Below are 18,751 nucleotides of genomic sequence, written 5' to 3' on the forward strand. Positions count from 1 at the left end.
CCTTCTGACCTCCAAGGGCACTGCACATACACGAACACAAAGGGGAAAATACTCAAAAAATAAATATATCTAAAAATAAATGGCCATGTTAGTTTTAACAACTGCAACTTAATGAGTCTTTGTTTTGTTTTGTTTTTAACCCAGGTAAACGAGACTTTTATCAAGACCGAGACCCCTTAAGGGTCTCCATAAGCAGAGAACAAAGTTTCCTGGGGAGTCCACTGGCACGTGACCCATTTGATTGTCACCAGCCACCTGCCCAGAACAGCGGAAGCCATGACTATGATGAAGCAGGTAAGTTGAAGTGTTGCACACAGGACATGTGGACAAAAAGTGGTGATAGGTAGTGTTTAATAGTGGTAAGTAGTTTTGGTGATTGGCGGTAATCAGATCACTGTGGTACACCCATACTCTCTTGATTTATGCCATCATTAATAGTCATGAGATCACGTGAAGCTGAGATGTTTATAGACCAGACTATCCTAGAACTCACAGAGATCCTTCTGCCTCTGTCTCCAAAGTGCTAGAAAATCTTTTTATTGTAAAACTATAGTATTATGTGAGTACCATTACGATTATATGAGATATGATTGAGTTGGTGACTTTGCAGGCCACATTGTGAATACAGTGCCAGGAAATGCTGTTTTTTGAAAATTGTGACATTCCAAGAGAGTGCTGCATGATACCTGTAAACATTGTGAAGCATTTTAAGTCAGCCAATTCCACCACCCAGTACAACCAAAGTTAATTTTCTTGCTTTTGAATTTATGGATACATTATAGATATGAAGATATAATATTGTTTACTAGCCTACAAAACAGAGCTCCAATACCATTTTATTAGCTGTAACATTCTTTTTAAGTAGTTATCTTTCTAGGATTTCTGTTTATTTTAGCTTCATTTAAACACAAATAATTGATAGGTGAATTGTAGCTATTGGAGGGTTCATAAGAGAAGGATTGACTCCAACATCTGCTTTTGTGTTACAGTTGAAACAACATTATAGGACGTTGCCATTTTTGATATTTTGATTCTCCCAACTTTATAATTAATATTTAAATATTTTAAGAGAGTTTTACTGCTGGACTAGCAGTGACTACATTTTTTTAAGTAATGAATATTGCCCTAGTGAGTAAGTTGATATTTTTTTTATTTGGCCTGAGGTAAGGCGATTTTAAGAAGCAAAATATAAAAATAAGGTATAGAAATGCAGGTGCTAAAATTTTACTTTGTCTTAACTTCCCCACCACTATTTTGAAACCTCCAATCCACATTTTAGTTAAAGTCAAGGAATCTGATGCTGAGAATCATGCGATACTGAGTCATGCTGTCTCAGAAGAAGGGTGTACATATCTGGGTCCAATTGTAAAGCCAGATGATAAGGTCAGTGATGCTACTTTGTGTTCTATATTAACCTGTTGGATTTTGTATTTCTGTTTAGTTTGTTAGAAACTTCAAATTTGTCCTCTGAGATCTACTGAGGTGGATCAATGATGAAAATAGCCAAATCTGAGCATCAGAAGACCTTTTGGTCTGCTTGGTGCATGATCTCTATAGTTCTGAGAAGCAAAACTACAAAATAGCTTAAAACAATTAGGGTCTGTGTATGGTGAGAGAAAGGGTGTGTGTGTTGGGGGAGGGGGTGGATGGTGAGAGAAGGGGTGTGTCTGTGGGGTGTGTGATCATTTCTGAGCAATGATGAAAAGGCTTTAGAACTGAACTTGTCACTATGAAGGTTTCTACACTTGACCTGAGCTCAGAAGTGACAACTAGCAATGTTGATCGTTTGTGGTTTTTCTAGATAGGTCATGATGCATCATGATCTAATATTTCCTTTTGAAATTTTAGGCTGAAACACAAGAGATTTCTCAGGAGGCATTATCTTCAGTAACTGTTTCTACTGGAAGCTTCTTAAGTTATGAAATCACAGATTTGAGCCTTACAGATCCAGGTACTATCAAACTGTGTGGATATATTGAAGGAACAGCACTGGCTGCACTGAAGTGTGGTAATGGAGGGAGCATTGCTTTTTCATGTTGTGTCCAGGTGATGTGTTTGGGGGAGAAGATGTCTCAAGTCAACAAAGGCAAACATTGGTGTTGAACAGAATACCATACAGTGTGATATTCTAAAATGCTTTTGGCACATTTTCCCATTTAGTGGAAATCTCTTTGAACAGATTTCTTGGTTGCCCCAATCTCAGCAATATATACTGCTATGACACATTATGTTTGTGAGGAAGTACCCAGACATTAACTTAATGTATTATAAATGTTAATTAAATGTTTTCATTATATTTCATTTTAGAGTCATTTTCAGAACAAATGGAGCATCAAGAACAAGAATCTACCAGTAAACAATCTACCAGTAAACAAGAAGGTATTTATCAGCAGCTGCACACCTTGGGTGCTAATGAATCTCTTTTGCCCTCGGAGGAAGAAAGGGCATCCGATCACACACGTGTTCAGCAGATCAGAGACAAGGATATAAATGAAGCAAATTTGATACCTGAAAAAAGAGACTTGCAGGGTAAAAATCATTTTAAAAGAATGTTTTTTTAGCTCTTCACCTGTCATCATTTTTGGTTTTAAGTATTGTTTGAGTTTCATCTTTTTTATGGCCTGCACATCATTTATGCCACAGATAATATTGAGGGCATTTATGAGGCAGGGCATCTGGGAGCACTTTAACGGAAGAATAGAAGGGGCCAGCCAGATGGCTTGGCATTAAATGTACTTGCTATCAGCCTATGATCTATCTGAGTTCAGTCCCCAGAACTTACATGGTTGAAGGAGAAAACTGACTTCTGGAAGTTATCTCTGACCTACACACAAGCACTATGAATATAATTTTTTAAATTTAAAAAAACAAAACAAAACAAAACAAAGCAGCTTGAAGAGCCTAAAGAGAAGATAATGAGGACATCTTCCTATAACTAAGGCAGGGATCTGAGTGAGATTTAGAGCATTTCCTGGCTATGAGACCTTTTCTTCCATAAAAGAGAAATTGAAATTAAATAAGATGTGCACATAAAGTACAGTACGTGCGCCCCAGCAACAAAGACGACAGTGAACCTTTGTCATTTTCAACTCTTGATCATGAAATGAGCTAAGTAAGAGTTCAAAGCTTATAGTTAAGCTTTCTCATGTAGTCTTATGTGGCCTGCTCTTCCTAATTAACCTGACAAGCCTTTGAAGCTGGTAGAATGGAGATTTGTATTTTAGCTTTGGTCGTAGAAGATTTCCATTTCTTACACCTGGGGAACAATTATGATTGAACTTATTTTGAATGAATCTGGTGAGCACGGAAAACAAACGGAAGTAATCCTGCCATATTAGAAATGTTTAAACACGCTAATGAGCATGTTCTCAGGACTCCTTTGCCAGGTTTCACCATGTTTTTAAATTAAACTTTTCTTTTCCCCCCACTCAAAAGTTCCAGCTGTGGACCTTGACTTTCCAGAATTGGAACACATATTTCCACACTTACATCGTCAGCTCTTTAAACCCTTAGAACCGTATCTAGATTTTGACTTATCATCATCCTCTGGAATTTCTCAAGACAACAGAGACTTTTACGAGGTAAATTAAAGTTCATTGCAATGAGTACTGATGAACAGTTGATCTTATTTTGTTTCATTTTGTTCTTTTTCGTAGTACAAGGTAAAACTGGATATACTGCCAAGACAGTCTGTGCATGTGCTGGGGTTCCAGGTGTGCACCACCATGCCTACCCTGAGTCTTTTCTTAATAATAGAAAAGAATGTCACTTTCTTCACATGCCCATGCTTCAGCAAATAGTCTTCTATCTGTGCTTATGCAAGCAACCCTAGTTAAACTCAACACGAAGACCTGAAAGTGGGCAGAAGGGCTCTGTGGGAGGAGGGAGAAGGAAAGAGCAACAGGGGATGGGGATGACTGTAATTCTTTGTATGTATGCATGAAACTGTCACAGAAGTGTTAATATACACATGATATTTAGTCACATTTTTTATTTGTATCAGTTTTGGTATATTTTACTGTTTTAAATATTAGTACACTAAATGTAGATTACTAAATTTCTTTTTTTTTTTTTTAAGATTTATTTATTGTGTATTGGTGTTTCGCTTGCTTATATTTGACCTGTAAAGGTGTCAGATTCCCTGGAACTGGAGTTACAGAGAGTTGTGAACTGCCATGTGGGTGCTGGGAATTGAACCCGGGTCCTCTGGAAGAGCAGCCAGTGCTCTTAACCTCTGAGCCATCTCTCCAGCTCGATTACTAAATTTCTAAACACACACACACACACACACACACACACACACACACACACACACACACACACACATATCCTAGCATGCACATCACACCCCTGGTCATTTAAATGAGAATCTTGGACTATTTAGACACTATGTATGTACACACCCTGATTTTCCTAGTTCTGATATAAAAAACGAACAGGTGAAGTGATGCACACTTTTAATCCCAGAATTTGGAAGCACATGAGGGATGGAGGCCAGCCTGCTACAGAGATGGCCTCATGTCTAACTTGTGTGTATGATCCCATAGGGGCCTTATGTTTTGTTTTTAAGTGTTTTAGTTTACTTCTTACTTGGATTTTATCTTATCTGTTAACATATTTTAAAAGGTAAATATTTCACAGAATCTTAAAAATGTCAGTTATAAAGCCAAGCCCAAATGTGGGACTTTGTAGCCTGTAGGTGGTTCTTTACATTTATTTTTTGTGTACCATGTACTTGTGTTATGGTTTGAAATGTCGAGGTCAAAGGACAGCTTTGGGGAGTCTTCTTACATGTGGGTCTTGAAGATCAAATTCATACCAGTGGACATAGCTGCAATTGCCTTTGTATGCTGAGCCATCTTGCCAGCCCATCCGTACTTACATAGTTCCTATTTATAAGGAAAAAAAAAATTAAGTGACCTATGTCTTTTTCAGGGATTTGGGAATTTAGACTGAATTGAGCATAGGTCCTTGCATTCATTCTCCAACACCAAGGAGACGTTAGATTTATCAAAAAGTACACTGTTACAGAGTTCACTAAGACCACTAGGAAAAGACAACAGACTCAATCCAAATTATAAGTAGATTAATTTATTAATACTGTTAGCAGGGCAACAGCCTTCCTTAAAGCCAAATTGAAGGTGTGCTGCACAAAAGGGACGAGGGGACTTTTAAAGGTAAAGACCAGTTTTGTTTTTGTGGAATTTGCAGCTACATGAGGTACTGTCCTTCTCCCCCTTGTACACATTGATAAAGGAGCTGTCTAACTCAGCATTAAGTGGGTTTACAGAAACCAGAGCAAGCAGTTCATTATCTCACAGCAGTTACACCATTATGGGCAGGATACAGGTTGCTAGTTCATCTTCTGGGAATTTAGGAGGGTGGAATGGAGTTTCTTCAGCCATCACAAGACCTTGATTATAATGGTAAAGTGTAGTGAAGGAAAAATAGTATTAAAGGTATGTGGTGTGGGTGATTTGACTGGTAATATAGAATCAGTATTCCAGCCTTTCTCTTTCTTACTGTTCTCCGCAGAGCTCCAATGTTAAAGTATCGTCCACAAGCACAGTTTGTTTCACAGCACTGAGGGCCAACTTGCATTCTTCTAACTCAAGGCTAAACCAGCAACCTGATGTTCACCTGGCTCATGCTGCAGCTCAGACTTTTGCTGCTGAGGGTAGGTGTAACTAAATTAGAGAAAGATAAATAAACTCAAGACACTCTTCATTTCTTTGGCATTTATCTCTCACGTCTTTCTTAATCTGTCCCTTTTTTAGTTTCTGTTCTTGTATGATTTAATACTAAGTCTCACACAATGAGAAGTCCCTTTTTTCCCCACCCAACCAACTGTAGTCTTCTTTCTGGATCTTATACACGCATACACTTAAGTATTTTTCAGAACTCTGATGGGAATATCCTTAGCGTGTTGATATTAGGAATGCTTTTTTGAAAATCACTGACCACTGTGCGTTATCTAATGTTTATATACATCAACTTTTCCATCTAAAACTATAGATCATAAAACCTGTTTGCAATTTAACTTAAAATGTGACTTTCTCTTCTTTATACACTGTTTATGCTGACTTTGAAATTTTTTTTTTTTATGCAGGATCTGAACAATCTTTTCAGCAGCTTCTACCAGAATTCTCTTCACAGGAAAGCCAACATGCTGATCTACCAAGTATTTACAGCATCGAAGCAAGAGGTACTTACCAAAGCATGGAAAACCAGAACTATTCTGAACAGACTGAAATACCACAAAATAAGAAAAAAAGTGTTCATTTTCAGTCCTCAACAGAGAATTTGAGTCCAGTCTGCAGTTCACCAGATGATGCTACTGTATTTGATCAGTTACACCTGCAACACAGCACTCCATGTGGTTCCATCTCTAGTGAGTGCTCAGGAAAACAATTAGAAAGCAAAGAAGAATTGTCGGGCTTTCAAGAACTGTCCAGGAAAGTGGTTACAATGTCAGATAGCCAAAGACTCACTAAAAATGAAAATGAAGCTATAAATCCACATGTAGAATTTGACTCGGAGGGAAATTCACAGAGTATTCAAATTAAAACCGAAAGAAACCTATCTCAGCTAGCACAAGCAGAGCACATCACAAATTCTAAGTCATTTCAGAGCTCTATTCCCGTCTGGGTAAGTAGGTGTGTTTTGTACAACACTTAATCACTTTTCATGAGAAATCTTTCCAGCACATCTGGCTCAGCTTATCCTGTTAGCAGTTGTTTAGTTCTAAGCTTATATAGTCAACTAGCTGTGGTTTCCACTTTCTAATACATACTGTGGCTGGAGGAATAGCAGTTACATCTAATGGCTGGGAAGACAGAGATGGACAGATATCTGCAGTCAGCCAAAATCTGTCAAAACAAAGGTCGGCTGATGCTAAGGCACACACCATTAATCGCTTATGGGATTAATCTGTTTACTGTGTAATAATTCAAAATGAGAGGAACATGTCATACATAAATTAAATTCCATGGTTATTGGACACTAAGGATATTCCAATCAGAGTTCTGAAAAATACTTAAGTGTATGTGTATACAAAATCCACAAAGAGAGTACAGTAGGTTGGGTGGGAAAAAATGGGACTTCTCATTGTGTGAGACTTAGTATTAAATCAAACATGAACAGAACCTCAAAAGGGGACAGATTAATGTCCTGAGGACAGCCAGGAGACCCTACCTCATCCACATTTATGTCATAAGTTGATTTCTTTGGCCCTGCATACATGAACATGTACACAACAAAGAACTTCCTTTAGGTTACAAACAATACTTCAGTCCACATTTAGGTTAAACTTAAGTAATGTCATTGCTCCCATATGCTCTGAATATTCCCCAGTCCCATAAGGTCTTCCTAATTTATGTATTGACACGCTCCTCTCACTTTAAATTGTTACACAGGAAACAGAATCTGGCTATGGTATAATGGAAGAACCAGACCTCACTCTAGTAAGTACCAGTGATATCAGCATTGCTGAAACAGATCTTGCAAACTTAACCCTTGAAGACAATGAAGCACAAAGCTGTTTCCAGGTAAGTGCCTCTAAGTTCTGTGTGCACAGCCTTTCTGGCTGGGAATTGGAATCTTCACTTTTTGTCATTTTTACACAGAGCAGGATTATTGGTGAAGTACAGCAGTTTTTTATGCTACCCTTAAGCCATTGAAAACATGATCTTCATGTGCTCGGAAACAAGAAACTTCTGTTTTTTCAGGCAGAAGTTGGTGACAACAGCTTGCATTAAGTACACAAGCACATCCACCCCTAGTTCAGGGTCTCCAAAGGAAGGGGGGGGGGAGGGCAAGATTTGGTTTGAGGCTAGCAAAGCCTCATATACAAGGAAAAGCCTAAGTGCCACAGTAAAACTTTCTCAAAATTTAGGAAGGTGCATTTCTGACTCCATCTCCAACAGAAACCTCTGATTATGGAGCTGTATCAGAGCCTTGTATAAATCAACCCCAAGTGACACTTTCAGGTAAGTGTAGTAATCTAGTATATCAGCCTCTAATGTTTAAGTGAAATGGGTATTTGTAAAAAAAAAAATTAATTTACAGGCACATCAATGAAAAGGAAAAACACATGTATGGGACAATCCTACCAAAAACAAAGAGAAATGCGGAATAAGACTCAACTCCCTCAAACAGGTATGCATGAATGACTCTGGCAACATGTATTGGGAATGTTTATGTGACCTAGAACCAACCCTTTAATCAATCTCTTGATCTCAGGTTCATCCCTGAGCCGCCTGAAGGGTGTGAATAAAGTTCGAGCACCTCTCCCTGAAGAGAGGAAGGCCAGACAAGCCCTCACTCACCAAAGGGCACTAAGGTATAGGTTTTGTTGTTCGTTTGCTTTTAGTGTTTGGCCATTAATGCCATTTAATTCCATGTACATTTCTTCCAGATTATACAGGCAGTTAGCTGAGGTAAAACAGCAAAGAGAAGAAAAAGCAAAGCAAGAAGAAGTCCGTGCCCAAAATAAAGCAAGAGCAAAAGAATTTCATAAGGTGAGCAGGAGCCAGTTTTTACCCTCAAAGGTGCTAACTCAAACAACAGCTAAATTTAATTTTCATTCCTTCTGCAGAAAACATTAGAGAAACTTCGAGCCAAAAATACATGCTGACTTCCTTATAAACTGTGTAAAGGGTTTTCTTTTAGTAACTGTGTAAAAGGTTCTTTTAGTTTAATGTATAAAAAAACCAGACAAAATTATTTATTGCAAATAAATTTTTATTAAATAAATATTTATTCTATGCTGCTTTTCATTCAGGTCACATGGGTTCAGGATTTCTGAAGAGAGAGTTAAGTTTAAAGTTAAACTCTTGAAACTTCTGACTCAAGGAAATGCATGTATCTTCTCAGAAAAACACAGCACTATTGAGTGCTTGTTTTGTTCTGTGGAGAACATCAATCTCTGGTCACAGCGTTAAGAGCTTTTGGTTTCACGGTCCAACAAGCCCTCTTTGAAATGACCTTCACTGTCTTTTCTTGTATACATACCTTTCCTTTCCAAGGATGCTCAGTCCAGTGTTACTTATTATCAGCCCTGCAGGACAAGAACATGGAAAGAGTAAGCAGCTGAGCATTCTAGGGCCATCTACCTCAGAAACAATCATTAGTAACTGAGAAGAGATTTACTCATCAAAACAAAATGTCCCCAACAGGTTAACTGCCAGCCAAGTAGCACATAGAAAACCTAATGGGAATTTTTTTATGGTCATGTCCACAGCAAATGAGAAACTGAATTCTCAAAGCCTTGGTAATGACCATTATATAAAAATGACATTAGAATGACTACTTGCCTTTATTTTTTTTTTTCTTTTCATGAGAAATTCAAGGATTTCTACCTGTGGAAAAAATGTTTTAAATTCACATGGTTGTAAACATTACCAATGTTTAAGTTTCCTGAAATCCACTGCCCCAAAATGGCTAAGTGTTAAAAACTGCCCTGGAGAAAATAAGGCAGGACTGTTAGTTAAGCCCGAGTAGGTAAAGATAACTGCACAACTTCCAAGATCCTCATGATTAAGGGAACAGACTTCCCAAGATCAAGTAAAATCAATCCTTTGGGTCTATATCCTTGTCTACATATATGGTATCTGGAGACCCACCAAAAGTAGATGTTCAGAAAGGCTAATTTCACTCAGCCCATTCAGAGCAGTTGAACATTTTCGCCCATCATCACAACATCATGTCTCTGACAGCAAATTCCAGTGCCTTATCCTCTAACTACAATGGTGTACATAAAGTTAACATCTTACCAGAAGATTTCTGGTGACTTCTTCAAACGACTTACTTTAGAAACCTAAAGGATTGATGATCATAGAGTAAGTATTGTGAAATGAATCATTATCTTGTCTTCACATTAGAGGCAAAATGTTACAGGTCTCATTGTCACCACTGTAATAGATCTACTGTGATGGAAGCATGACCTGTGCCTCAATTTAGCCACATTAACCAGTTCTGGACACTGACTGCCAGTGCCCATTCTTATGTAGAATGAGGCTCAGTGAAAGTCTCACACATTATTCATCAAGTAAAACCAGCTAGAAGCAAACAGAAACAATGCATTACCGTTTTAATGTAAAGGCCTCTCACTCGTTGACATCCTAGGAAGAAGAGCGATTCATTCAGCAAGTGACAGTGCTTGCCCACTGAGCATACCAGCTATTCTCCAGAATCCCCATTGCAGTCAAACTTACAAGTTAGTTGCTCTGACCTCGACAGGGCACCCATAGCCACCATAAATATATCCAGTATAAAATAATAACTGTATCATTAGAAATACCAGGTTTAACATGCACAAAGCCAAGAAACCAACGATGCCAGATAGTGAATTTCTATTGCACTGTCTTTTGAACACGCCAGCAGGAAAGAACTGCTGAGTGCAGATACCATGCAGTGCCAATTCCTAAAACCCACAGCCTGGTGCTCCTAATGAAGACACTAATTAATGGTATGGTCTCTTCTGAATAACCAATGTTCCATATATTAAGGGTGATTCAGAATTCCATCTGATTCTTCATTCCTACCCACACTGGAAAAGTGCCCAAATCAAACTTTAACTTGCCTGATTTTTTCTCTCTTTGGGAACACAGACATATGCACACGCTGTTGGGTACCCTCCCTGATCATCTATTTTCTGGGGGTTTCTCACTGAAGCCAGAGTTCCCAGATTTGGCTCTCATACCGGCCTAGCTTCTAGGGTTCTGAACCAATTACTGGGACCAATTACTTTATCTGTTAGCCATCTAGCCAGCAAGAACTTTATTTTCTGAGGCATGTTTCCAATAGTTTCCCAGGCTGGCCTCTAACTTGGATCCTCCTGCCTTCAGGCTCCTAGCTCCTACAAATGCAGGAGTGGGACAAGTACACTCACTGTACGTGGTGTGTTTAAGAACTCAATATTCCTATTGATTGAGCATTTCTAGGCACTTTGACTGACATGAGAGCACAAAGAAAGGTTTTTTTCTAGTCTATACACAGCAACTGCTTTTGTTGGGAACTATACCATGTAACACCTAAAGCATGAGACACTGAAACTAAAAACAAAAATTTAGTTTCACTTACCAACATGTTTGAAGAGTTCTGCTAATATTCATTCCTAGAGAATAGTACATAAATAAGTCTTTAAAAAAAAAAAGGATAGGATTCCCAGTTATAAAAACTAGTCTTAAGTTCACTGTCCAGACTTAATAGCTGTAGCCAGTTCTATCAGAATTAAGTTTTAGTTCATGTCTGTATCATTCAGCAGTTGAACAGTTTTAATTCATCATATGAACTGTAACTATGTTTTCCCAAGATACAGTGCCAAACTTACCTAACACTCTTAATAATTTTTTGTTATTAAGGATATGCCAGTACCTGAAGTTAAAAAAAAAACCTGAATGAAATATTAGTGTTTCATACTTTTAAATGTCTTGTAGTTCCTCCTTTTCACAGACCTAATAAGCAGTCCTGTGAATCAAGCAAACCACAAGTTACTATATGAGGCGTTTCCAACGATGTGTGGCTATTAGGGAAGCCCCATCGGGATAGACCTCAAAAGGAAAGCATTGTGATGCCAACTTCTGTATGAACATCTATCTACAAATAGGACCTTAAGGAAATCACAAAAGTCATCTCAGAACACTTGCCTAGTGAAGCTCATTCTTATAGGGCCAGGTCCTCAAGTACTCAGCACATGTTATGGATTCTTTACCAAGCTGTTTTAAGCACCAGTACAAAGTAAATTTTCTTCAAGAGGCTAAAAGGGTATAGTCTGACTTCTTTTAGGACAGTATTGACACTTTTGAAAATTAATATGTACTCAAGATTGTACAAATTTCTGCTGTAATTATACAATGTTTCAGAAAGTTTATAGGGTAATGTTTTAACTTGAGTATGAGACCTTATAGCCCTCAGTGCTTATTCTTGCACTATCATAAACATTTCAAATTACTTTCTAAGTATACACAGTTGAACATGCTCAAGGATTTCTTGAAAGCTAGAGCACTCTAAAATTTTCACAGAATAAAACTGGCATTCACAAATATAATGAAGATATAAATTGACAGTATGCTACTTACCACACTGAAACAAACATCCATTCGCAGGTATCTTCAATTCTGCCTTCATAATCAAGACAAGCCTTTAAAAAAAAGAAATATTTGTCACATTGGGCTTTTTTTACTGTTACTTATGCCTTTAAATTATAGGACAGCTAAAACCAACCTCACTAGTACCATAATCCCTTTGTGGTGTCCTATATTCCTTCTTGTATGTATCAAAACTCATACTGAACAATGAGTTCTGGGTTGCAAAAGAGGATTTACTGTTGCACCTGTCTAGCCTGCCTTTGTCCACCAGCTGAACAAAACCATACTCAAGTGCTGCCAAACAAGGCCACAGAAATCGGACACAAAAGCCAGCTTCCAACTGACCGCAATACCAACAATGGCAATATTCAACGCATCCTAGGGGAAGACACGCTCTTATTCCATTCAAGAGTTACACACCTAGCCAGAAGCTGGCACACAGCTGAAGCTGTGTTTGAGAAGGGGTGTGAAAAGGTGACTCAGATTATGATTTGGCTCTCATTACCCATGAAATGGCTGGTGAATAACCATCTTTTAAGTCCAGTTCCAAGCGCCTTGATACCTTCTGACCTTGGGTACCAGGATGCATAGCGTACACACATACACTATGGCTAAACCCTCACAGAGGCTGAAATCAGAGACGTGTGTGGGTCTTTATATTAGCACTTTTCTTCCAGCATCAGAATCACACTTGAAATCAGTTAAATAATGGCTTTCCCCAGTAATTTGTGGCTTCTTTCTCAGGCTGGCTCACGTTGTTTCTTCATCTAATTGGCGTACAAAAATCATTTGTAGTCATGTCTTCCTATTGTTTCTTTTTCCCAAGTGCTCTTTACCTTCTTTGATACTTGTATGTACATCTCCTTTCCAGGCCCTTCCATGTTCTCTCTGTGCAGTTTCGTTGGCCTTAGCTTTTTTAGAGAATGCAGACTCTTTCTTACTCTTCTCTTGCTCTAAATTTTTCTTTGGAAATTCTGAGCTTATTATGAAGCAACTGTCTTCCTGCATTTAATAGAAAAATCGGTTAGTAACTAAGTTTACCACTGACAAGTGGGTGAGTGCTACATCTATTCCTCAAAGTCCAAATAAACACCTACACTGTTTTCTCAAGTGACAGCCTTCATATCACAAGACTAGCTAAATATTCATTACAAAGTATTTTAATGGGAGGTGGAAAGATCACTCAGTGGTTATGAACACTAGCCTCTCTTCCTTTTGAAGGACTAAGATTCAAATCCAAGCACCCACATGTATATTACTCTAGCTCCAAGGGATCTACACCCAATTCCGTCATCCCCAGGTATCAGGCATGCACGTGGTATAGACATGCCTGCAGGCATCAACACCTACATACATAATACTGAAAATTAAACAAAAATCTTAAGAATGGAGCCATGTATAAGCCTGTAGCAGGAACAAACACAGTGCTGGTAGATTAATCCACTGGTCTATGGACTCGGGGTTCATTGATATCTGTGATAAAATGGAGAAGTGGCACTGACTTCTGGCCTCCACACATATATACCCCTACCTATACCTACATACAAATATTCAAACCTGGGGCTATAGCTCATCGAGCAGTAGGATGCCTTATCATAAATGTGAATGCATCGACAAGGTCCTGAGCTTTGAATCCCGACATCAGGGATAAGCAGAAGAGCCGCAAAAAAAAAAAAAAAAAAAAAAAAAAAAAAAAGCTCATTATCAAATATTCTAGAGTATTTTCATTCTTGTTTCCTACATTAAGTTTAAATGGAATTTTAATAGAAACCACTGTATACAACTTCTACATTCCATAAACATTGAAAATCAGCCACTTACAACCAATCTGATATCACATCCAGACTCAGGATTTGTTGCCTCATCTTCTGTTCTGTAACATTAAGTAAATAACTGTCACAAACCTTACCTCTTTATATTCTAACACTACTGAAATCTATGCTCTAAGGAAAGCATTAACATCCTGCCTGTAACTCTCCAAACTAACGTCCTGTGCATATACCCAATAAACAATCCTACAAGTGCTACAATTACATGTTTAAGCATTATCACTGCATACGTGCCTTTAATCATAGAACTTAGTAGATAGAGGTAGATAAATCTGAGTGTAGGCCAAAGCCAAAGTTGTGAGACTGTCTCAAAACTAGTTAAATGTGGAGTAATAGATATTTAAGTTAGCTTTAAAACACACACACAAACCCAGGAACAAATAACTCTTCAAGGTCCAACTTACAAAGGCTCTTCAATAGGAGAAAGAGGACCATCATCATCCATGTACTTGTGTCTCCGGCTGTCAAGGTCTTCCTTTTCTAAATCTTCCCCAGCATGCATTTGCTCCAAGCATTCCTTAAGGTGTTGCTCATACTTCAGTTTTTCAATGTGGTGAAAAAATCCTCTTGCAACAGCTTGCTACAAGTTAGATACACAATTCCTTAAATCTTAGAACATCAATTAATGATAATCAAGCTTGAAATTCTACAAGGGGCTGGGCGACGGCTCACTATACATCAATACCAGATTTGGAAGCACAGAAACCATGTGAATGCTGGGTGTACACAGTGGTTCTACTGTAACTAATTCCAGTCTTGGAAGGTCAAGACAGTACCCCAAGAACAAGCTGAATAGGAAGACAACCTAAATTAGCAACTTCTGCTAGGTTTGCACATGCACACACATGAAAAGAATGACTACATTAATCCTTTCTGATTACAAATTCCAAATAAGGATCATTTGTATTTTTGTAAAATTTAATGCTCAAATATTTGAAAACCCTAATTAATACCTGGGTACTTGAGTATTCCTGATTCCATGTGTATGGGTGTTTTGATTGCCTGTATATCAATGTACACATGCCTGGTGCCCTCAGAGACCAGAAGAGAGCATCCCTGAGGTTATAGATGTGAGAGACCATGTAGGATACTGGACACTGAACCTGGCTACTCTGGAAGAACAGCCATATGTATCTCTACAGCCCTTGTCCTAATTATCTTTAACTCAATTTGACATTGCTCAGAATCACCTGAGAAGGGATACTCAACTGCTACTATTATTGTGTAGAGATTGCCTAGATTGTAGGTGGTACCATTCCTTGGGCAAGGGCTCCTAGGTTAACAATGCACATGACTAGCTAGAAAGCAGCATCTTTCACGTTCCTATTCTACAGCCCTTTCTGGATACTTCTAAAAATGGGCTTTAAGAAATGATAACCTTACTTTGAAATGACAGGTTTGACTTGGGCTACTGAAAAGGTACCTTGAGTATTGTATGCTTGAGAGTAGTTTAGACAGTACGATGAAGGAATCTTCTGAATACAATCTTGGAGCATTAATCTCTAAATTTTTGCAGATTTCACTCAAACACTTGAAGAATGGAGCACACTTCACATAGAAGCCATTGTTTGTCAAAGCAAGTGTTCCAGGTGTACCTCAACTAAGAATAGCCAACACCCACACTTTTAATCCCAGAACTTGGGAGGCAGATTTCTATGAGTTCAAGGCCAGCCTGATCTACAAAATTCTAGAACAGCCAGAGCTATTACAGAGCAACCTGGTCTTGAAAAAGGAGGGGGCGGGGGTACACAAACATTCCATTTTACCTAGTGTATGCCTACATAAGAATGACTCACCTCGTATGTTAAAATTTTCTTCCAAGGTAAAGGTTTTCTTCCATTTTCAGATTCTAAGAATGGAAACACAGCTCCTTTGTCTTTAATTTGTTTGATATCTATTTGTGACCTTCTAGGATTTCTAGCATTTTTTATTCCAGGTGGTCTTCCTCTTGGTCTTAATTTTGGCTTATACTTTCTCTTTTTCCGTTTCCTTTTCTTAAATCTTTCAAAAATAGCCTTCAAAGTCAGAGGCTTTGGTTCCAGAGAGGAGTCACTTGATGAGTCAGTTTCAACCCTTGCAGGTGAAACCACACATTTTGCAGTAGGATTTCTTAGTCTTTGTGTAGGTGAAGGAACATACTGTGTTTTAAATAAGCTATCAGATGAGTCATCACTAAAAAAACAAATAAAAACTGCATTACTGAATTATCACTAAAAACAATTCTCATTCCTGAGTGGCAAGGCAGCTCACAATCATTACTAACTCCCATTTCCTGGAGCTCCACACACACCCTCTTCAAAGAACACATGATACTGCAGCAAAGCACTCACACATCGGACAAACCAGAGAAAATGTTAAAAATTCAAATGTGTCTTTCTTCCAAAGCCAACTCCCCCCCCCATCATACCCAACACTTTAGAATGGAGTAAGTACCAGTTAGTGTGACATACCAGACCACCATGTCCTGGCCATCATATCTAAAACACACAGTTATTTAAAATATTCAATTTTATCTTCCATGAGAAAGAAGCTCCAAATTATCTGCTTAACTTTTCTAACCCTTCCACTACCTACCTACTAGACAAAAATAGGCAAATTTGGGAAAACGTATGTTTTCCTAAAGTAAGACTATGTCCCATTTTTACATATTCAGGTTGGGGAGTTATCTGCAGTAGTTTGCAGAGTGTGTAACATGCCTTTAATCCCAGCTCTTAGGAGGCAGAGGCAGGATTATTTGAATGAAACCACCCATGGCCACCTGAGACCTTTAATTAAAAAAAGAAAGGAACATGGAATAGACTGAATCTAGACGTTCACACACAAAAGGTGCCTTACCTTTGGTTTCCAATGTCCCCAGCTCTATCAGATGTCATGCAGTCAACAGAACTCACTCCCGGTTGAGCCATCACTTGCTCTCTGCCCTCTCCAGTTTTCTGCGATTACAAATTTCAGTGTGATTGATGCACATTCCAGGACACCCAGCACTCAACTGAGAAGTTCAACATAAACCATACCACATGAATTTAGGTAAAATTAATTGATCTAAGGATAGTCCACTTTACATCAAGTGAGAAGCTCAGCAGTTAAGAGTAACTTTCCAGATTGAGTTCCCAGCACTCACTTTGGGTGGCTCACAACTTTAATTCCAGGTCCATGCTTTTTTGGCCTCCTGGATACCCCCACAAAAGTGGCATACATTCACAGTATTTTTTTATCTACAAGTGAAAGCAAAGAAACCACATTCCAATGCAGTTTGTTTTTTCTCCAAGTCTACCTAACAAGAGCACCTGAGTGGCTTTACCAGCAGCCAGCCACAGTACTTCAGCATTACTAGCCGGGCGGTGGTGGCACATGCCTTTAATCCCAGCACTCGGGAGGCAGAGGCAGGCGGATCTCTGTGAGTTCGAGGCCAGCCTGGGCTACCAAGTGAGTTCCAGGAAAGGCGCAAAGCTACACAAGAGAAACCCTGTCTCAGAAAAAAAAAAAACATTACTAATTTCAAGGCGAACCCTTGCAAGGCTGAAACAAGAGCGTCATCATCAGTTCGGGCAGTTGAAGTACACACAGAGATAGTGGCTCACAATTACTGTTCAAAATCACTGTAATCCCAAGAATCAGGGAAGAGTGTACAAGAGTCTCTAGGGTGAGGCTGGAGAAATGGCTTAGCATTAAGAGTACTGGCTGAGCAGGGCAGTGGCCGCACGCCTTTAATCCCAGCATTCAGGAGGCAGAGGCAGGCGGATCTGAGTTCGAGGCCAGCCTGGTCTACAGAGTGAATTCCAGGATAACCTGGGCTGTCTCGAAAAACAAACAAAAAAAGAAGTGCTGGCTGCTCTTCAAGGGCACAGAAATTGGATTCCCAGCACCAACATGGCAGCTTAAAAGGGCTGTAACTGGTGGTGCACGCCTTTAATCCCAGTTCTAAGGAGGCAGAGGCAGGCAGATCTCAGAAACCAGCGATCTACAAAGTAGAAGCTAGGACAGCCAGGACTGTTACAGAGAAATCCCATCTCCGAAAACCGAAAGGGGAGGGGCTGTAACCAGTCCTGGGCAGCGCACGCACGTGGTGCAGACTTAACAGGCAGGCAAAACACCCCCACACACAAAAGGGATAAAAACCTCAACGTTATCCTTGGCTACAAAAATCCTAGAACTAAACTAATCTTATTAATCATAACCTTCAAGGTTAAGAAAGCCAGCTGAGACTTTAGATTGTGAAATACCCACTATATGAATTTTCTTAATATTAGCTCATCAGAACTCCAATGTACCATACTTGGCCTGTTTGCACCAACGATATGTATGTGTGGAAATTCTAAGGTAATTGCAAACTACAGTACAGCTATCTATCTAGAAATCAATCCTACCTGTATGGTGCTTTCAAATGCTGAAACTGCATGTGTGGAAGCCACGTGGTGACTGCCGAACAACCGGTGCGAATATATGCCGTGGGCCGACCGACGAGACCTTCTAAGCCCTCAAAAGATGTAGGCAGGCAGCACAGGACACTAAAAAACCCTTCCTGGCCGCATACACCTTGTCATCTCCCGACAGCGACCGGGAACCACGCGCGGCCCGCGAGGCCCCGGAGCACGGCCCGTTGCGCCTCACCCGACAACTGCGCCGACTGCGTGCGGAGAGCCGCCCAAAGAGCCCTGGCCCGCGGACCCCAAAGCCCCCACTCTTCGGTCGCTCCACACCCGGGAGCCTAATGCAGTACCAGCCGTCTCCCTCCTCCACCGCGCCGAAAAGAACGTCCCTGCTCAATGCAGCGGGACTAAACAGGCCGAAATCTCGCGTGAGCTCTTAGCGGCGGGTGGGTGCGAGAGCGCG

At 39.5% G+C, this 18,751-nt stretch overlaps 2 protein-coding genes, 1 long non-coding RNA gene and 10 other non-coding genes across 20 annotated transcripts in view; 3 read left to right on the plus strand and 10 right to left on the minus strand.

The window, feature by feature from the left end:
* Cep295 (centrosomal protein 295) overlaps window positions 1-8,754 on the plus strand; it is a 41,710-nt gene extending 32,956 nt beyond the window's left edge. The window contains 13 exon segments of the mRNA XM_037207744.1: window positions 145-294; window positions 1,280-1,383; window positions 1,849-1,951; window positions 2,308-2,529; window positions 3,436-3,581; window positions 5,536-5,677; window positions 6,110-6,648; window positions 7,416-7,547; window positions 7,895-7,988; window positions 8,068-8,157; window positions 8,242-8,341; window positions 8,417-8,519; window positions 8,597-8,754. Coding sequence (XP_037063639.1) covers window positions 145-294; window positions 1,280-1,383; window positions 1,849-1,951; window positions 2,308-2,529; window positions 3,436-3,581; window positions 5,536-5,677; window positions 6,110-6,648; window positions 7,416-7,547; window positions 7,895-7,988; window positions 8,068-8,157; window positions 8,242-8,341; window positions 8,417-8,519; window positions 8,597-8,635 — 1,964 coding nt within the window. The 3' untranslated portion in view covers window positions 8,636-8,754.
* On the plus strand, window positions 1,486-1,565 carry LOC114696382. The gene has a single exon (XR_003735008.1). It is a non-coding gene; the product is annotated as a small nucleolar RNA U2-19 (small nucleolar RNA).
* On the plus strand, window positions 1,691-1,759 carry LOC114696381. Its single transcript, XR_003735007.1, has one exon. It is a non-coding gene; the product is annotated as a small nucleolar RNA U2-30 (small nucleolar RNA).
* Window positions 8,725-9,308, minus strand: LOC119088344. The gene is made up of 2 exons (XR_005091998.1): window positions 9,013-9,308; window positions 8,725-8,802 (listed from the first exon to the last, which is right to left on the minus strand). It is a non-coding gene; the product is annotated as an uncharacterized LOC119088344 (long non-coding RNA).
* LOC114696388 lies at window positions 8,859-8,987 on the minus strand. Its single transcript, XR_003735014.1, has one exon. It is a non-coding gene; the product is annotated as a small nucleolar RNA SNORA25 (small nucleolar RNA).
* Window positions 9,162-9,281, minus strand: LOC114696379. The gene has a single exon (XR_003735005.1). It is a non-coding gene; the product is annotated as a small nucleolar RNA SNORA32 (small nucleolar RNA).
* Window positions 9,309-9,313: 5 nt separating the features above from the next.
* Taf1d (TATA-box binding protein associated factor, RNA polymerase I subunit D) lies at window positions 9,314-18,690 on the minus strand. 8 transcript variants are annotated; one of them, XM_037207752.1, is made up of 12 exons: window positions 18,286-18,689; window positions 16,754-16,851; window positions 15,715-16,090; window positions 14,323-14,498; window positions 13,911-13,962; window positions 12,926-13,091; window positions 12,081-12,142; window positions 11,333-11,376; window positions 11,083-11,116; window positions 10,087-10,121; window positions 9,774-9,817; window positions 9,314-9,359 (listed from the first exon to the last, which is right to left on the minus strand). In XM_037207752.1, the coding sequence occupies exons 2-7, from the start codon at window positions 16,822-16,824 to the stop codon at window positions 12,132-12,134; spliced, it is 852 nt and encodes a 283-aa protein (XP_037063647.1). In that variant the 5' UTR covers window positions 16,825-16,851; window positions 18,286-18,689; the 3' UTR covers window positions 9,314-9,359; window positions 9,774-9,817; window positions 10,087-10,121; window positions 11,083-11,116; window positions 11,333-11,376; window positions 12,081-12,131. The 8 variants fall into 8 exon arrangements, with proteins under 8 accessions (XP_037063647.1, XP_037063648.1, XP_037063644.1 ...); XM_037207753.1 differs by lacking the exon at window positions 11,333-11,376; XM_037207749.1 differs by having other exon boundaries at window positions 11,083-11,376.
* Window positions 9,631-9,704, minus strand: LOC114696386. Its single transcript, XR_003735012.1, has one exon. It is a non-coding gene; the product is annotated as a small nucleolar RNA Z40 (small nucleolar RNA).
* LOC114696378 lies at window positions 9,887-10,019 on the minus strand. The gene has a single exon (XR_003735004.1). It is a non-coding gene; the product is annotated as a small nucleolar RNA SNORA1 (small nucleolar RNA).
* LOC114696387 lies at window positions 10,281-10,418 on the minus strand. The gene has a single exon (XR_003735013.1). It is a non-coding gene; the product is annotated as a small nucleolar RNA SNORA8 (small nucleolar RNA).
* LOC114696384 lies at window positions 11,222-11,294 on the minus strand. Its single transcript, XR_003735010.1, has one exon. It is a non-coding gene; the product is annotated as a small nucleolar RNA SNORD5 (small nucleolar RNA).
* Window positions 11,426-11,558, minus strand: LOC114696380. The gene has a single exon (XR_003735006.1). It is a non-coding gene; the product is annotated as a small nucleolar RNA SNORA18 (small nucleolar RNA).
* On the minus strand, window positions 12,258-12,385 carry LOC114696383. Its single transcript, XR_003735009.1, has one exon. It is a non-coding gene; the product is annotated as a small nucleolar RNA SNORA40 (small nucleolar RNA).
* Window positions 18,691-18,751: the final 61 nt, after the last annotated feature.

The sequence above is a fragment of the Peromyscus leucopus genome, chromosome 7, assembly GCF_004664715.2.
Source record: "Peromyscus leucopus breed LL Stock chromosome 7, UCI_PerLeu_2.1, whole genome shotgun sequence".
In the NCBI taxonomy this organism is placed as follows: domain Eukaryota; kingdom Metazoa; phylum Chordata; class Mammalia; order Rodentia; family Cricetidae; genus Peromyscus; species Peromyscus leucopus.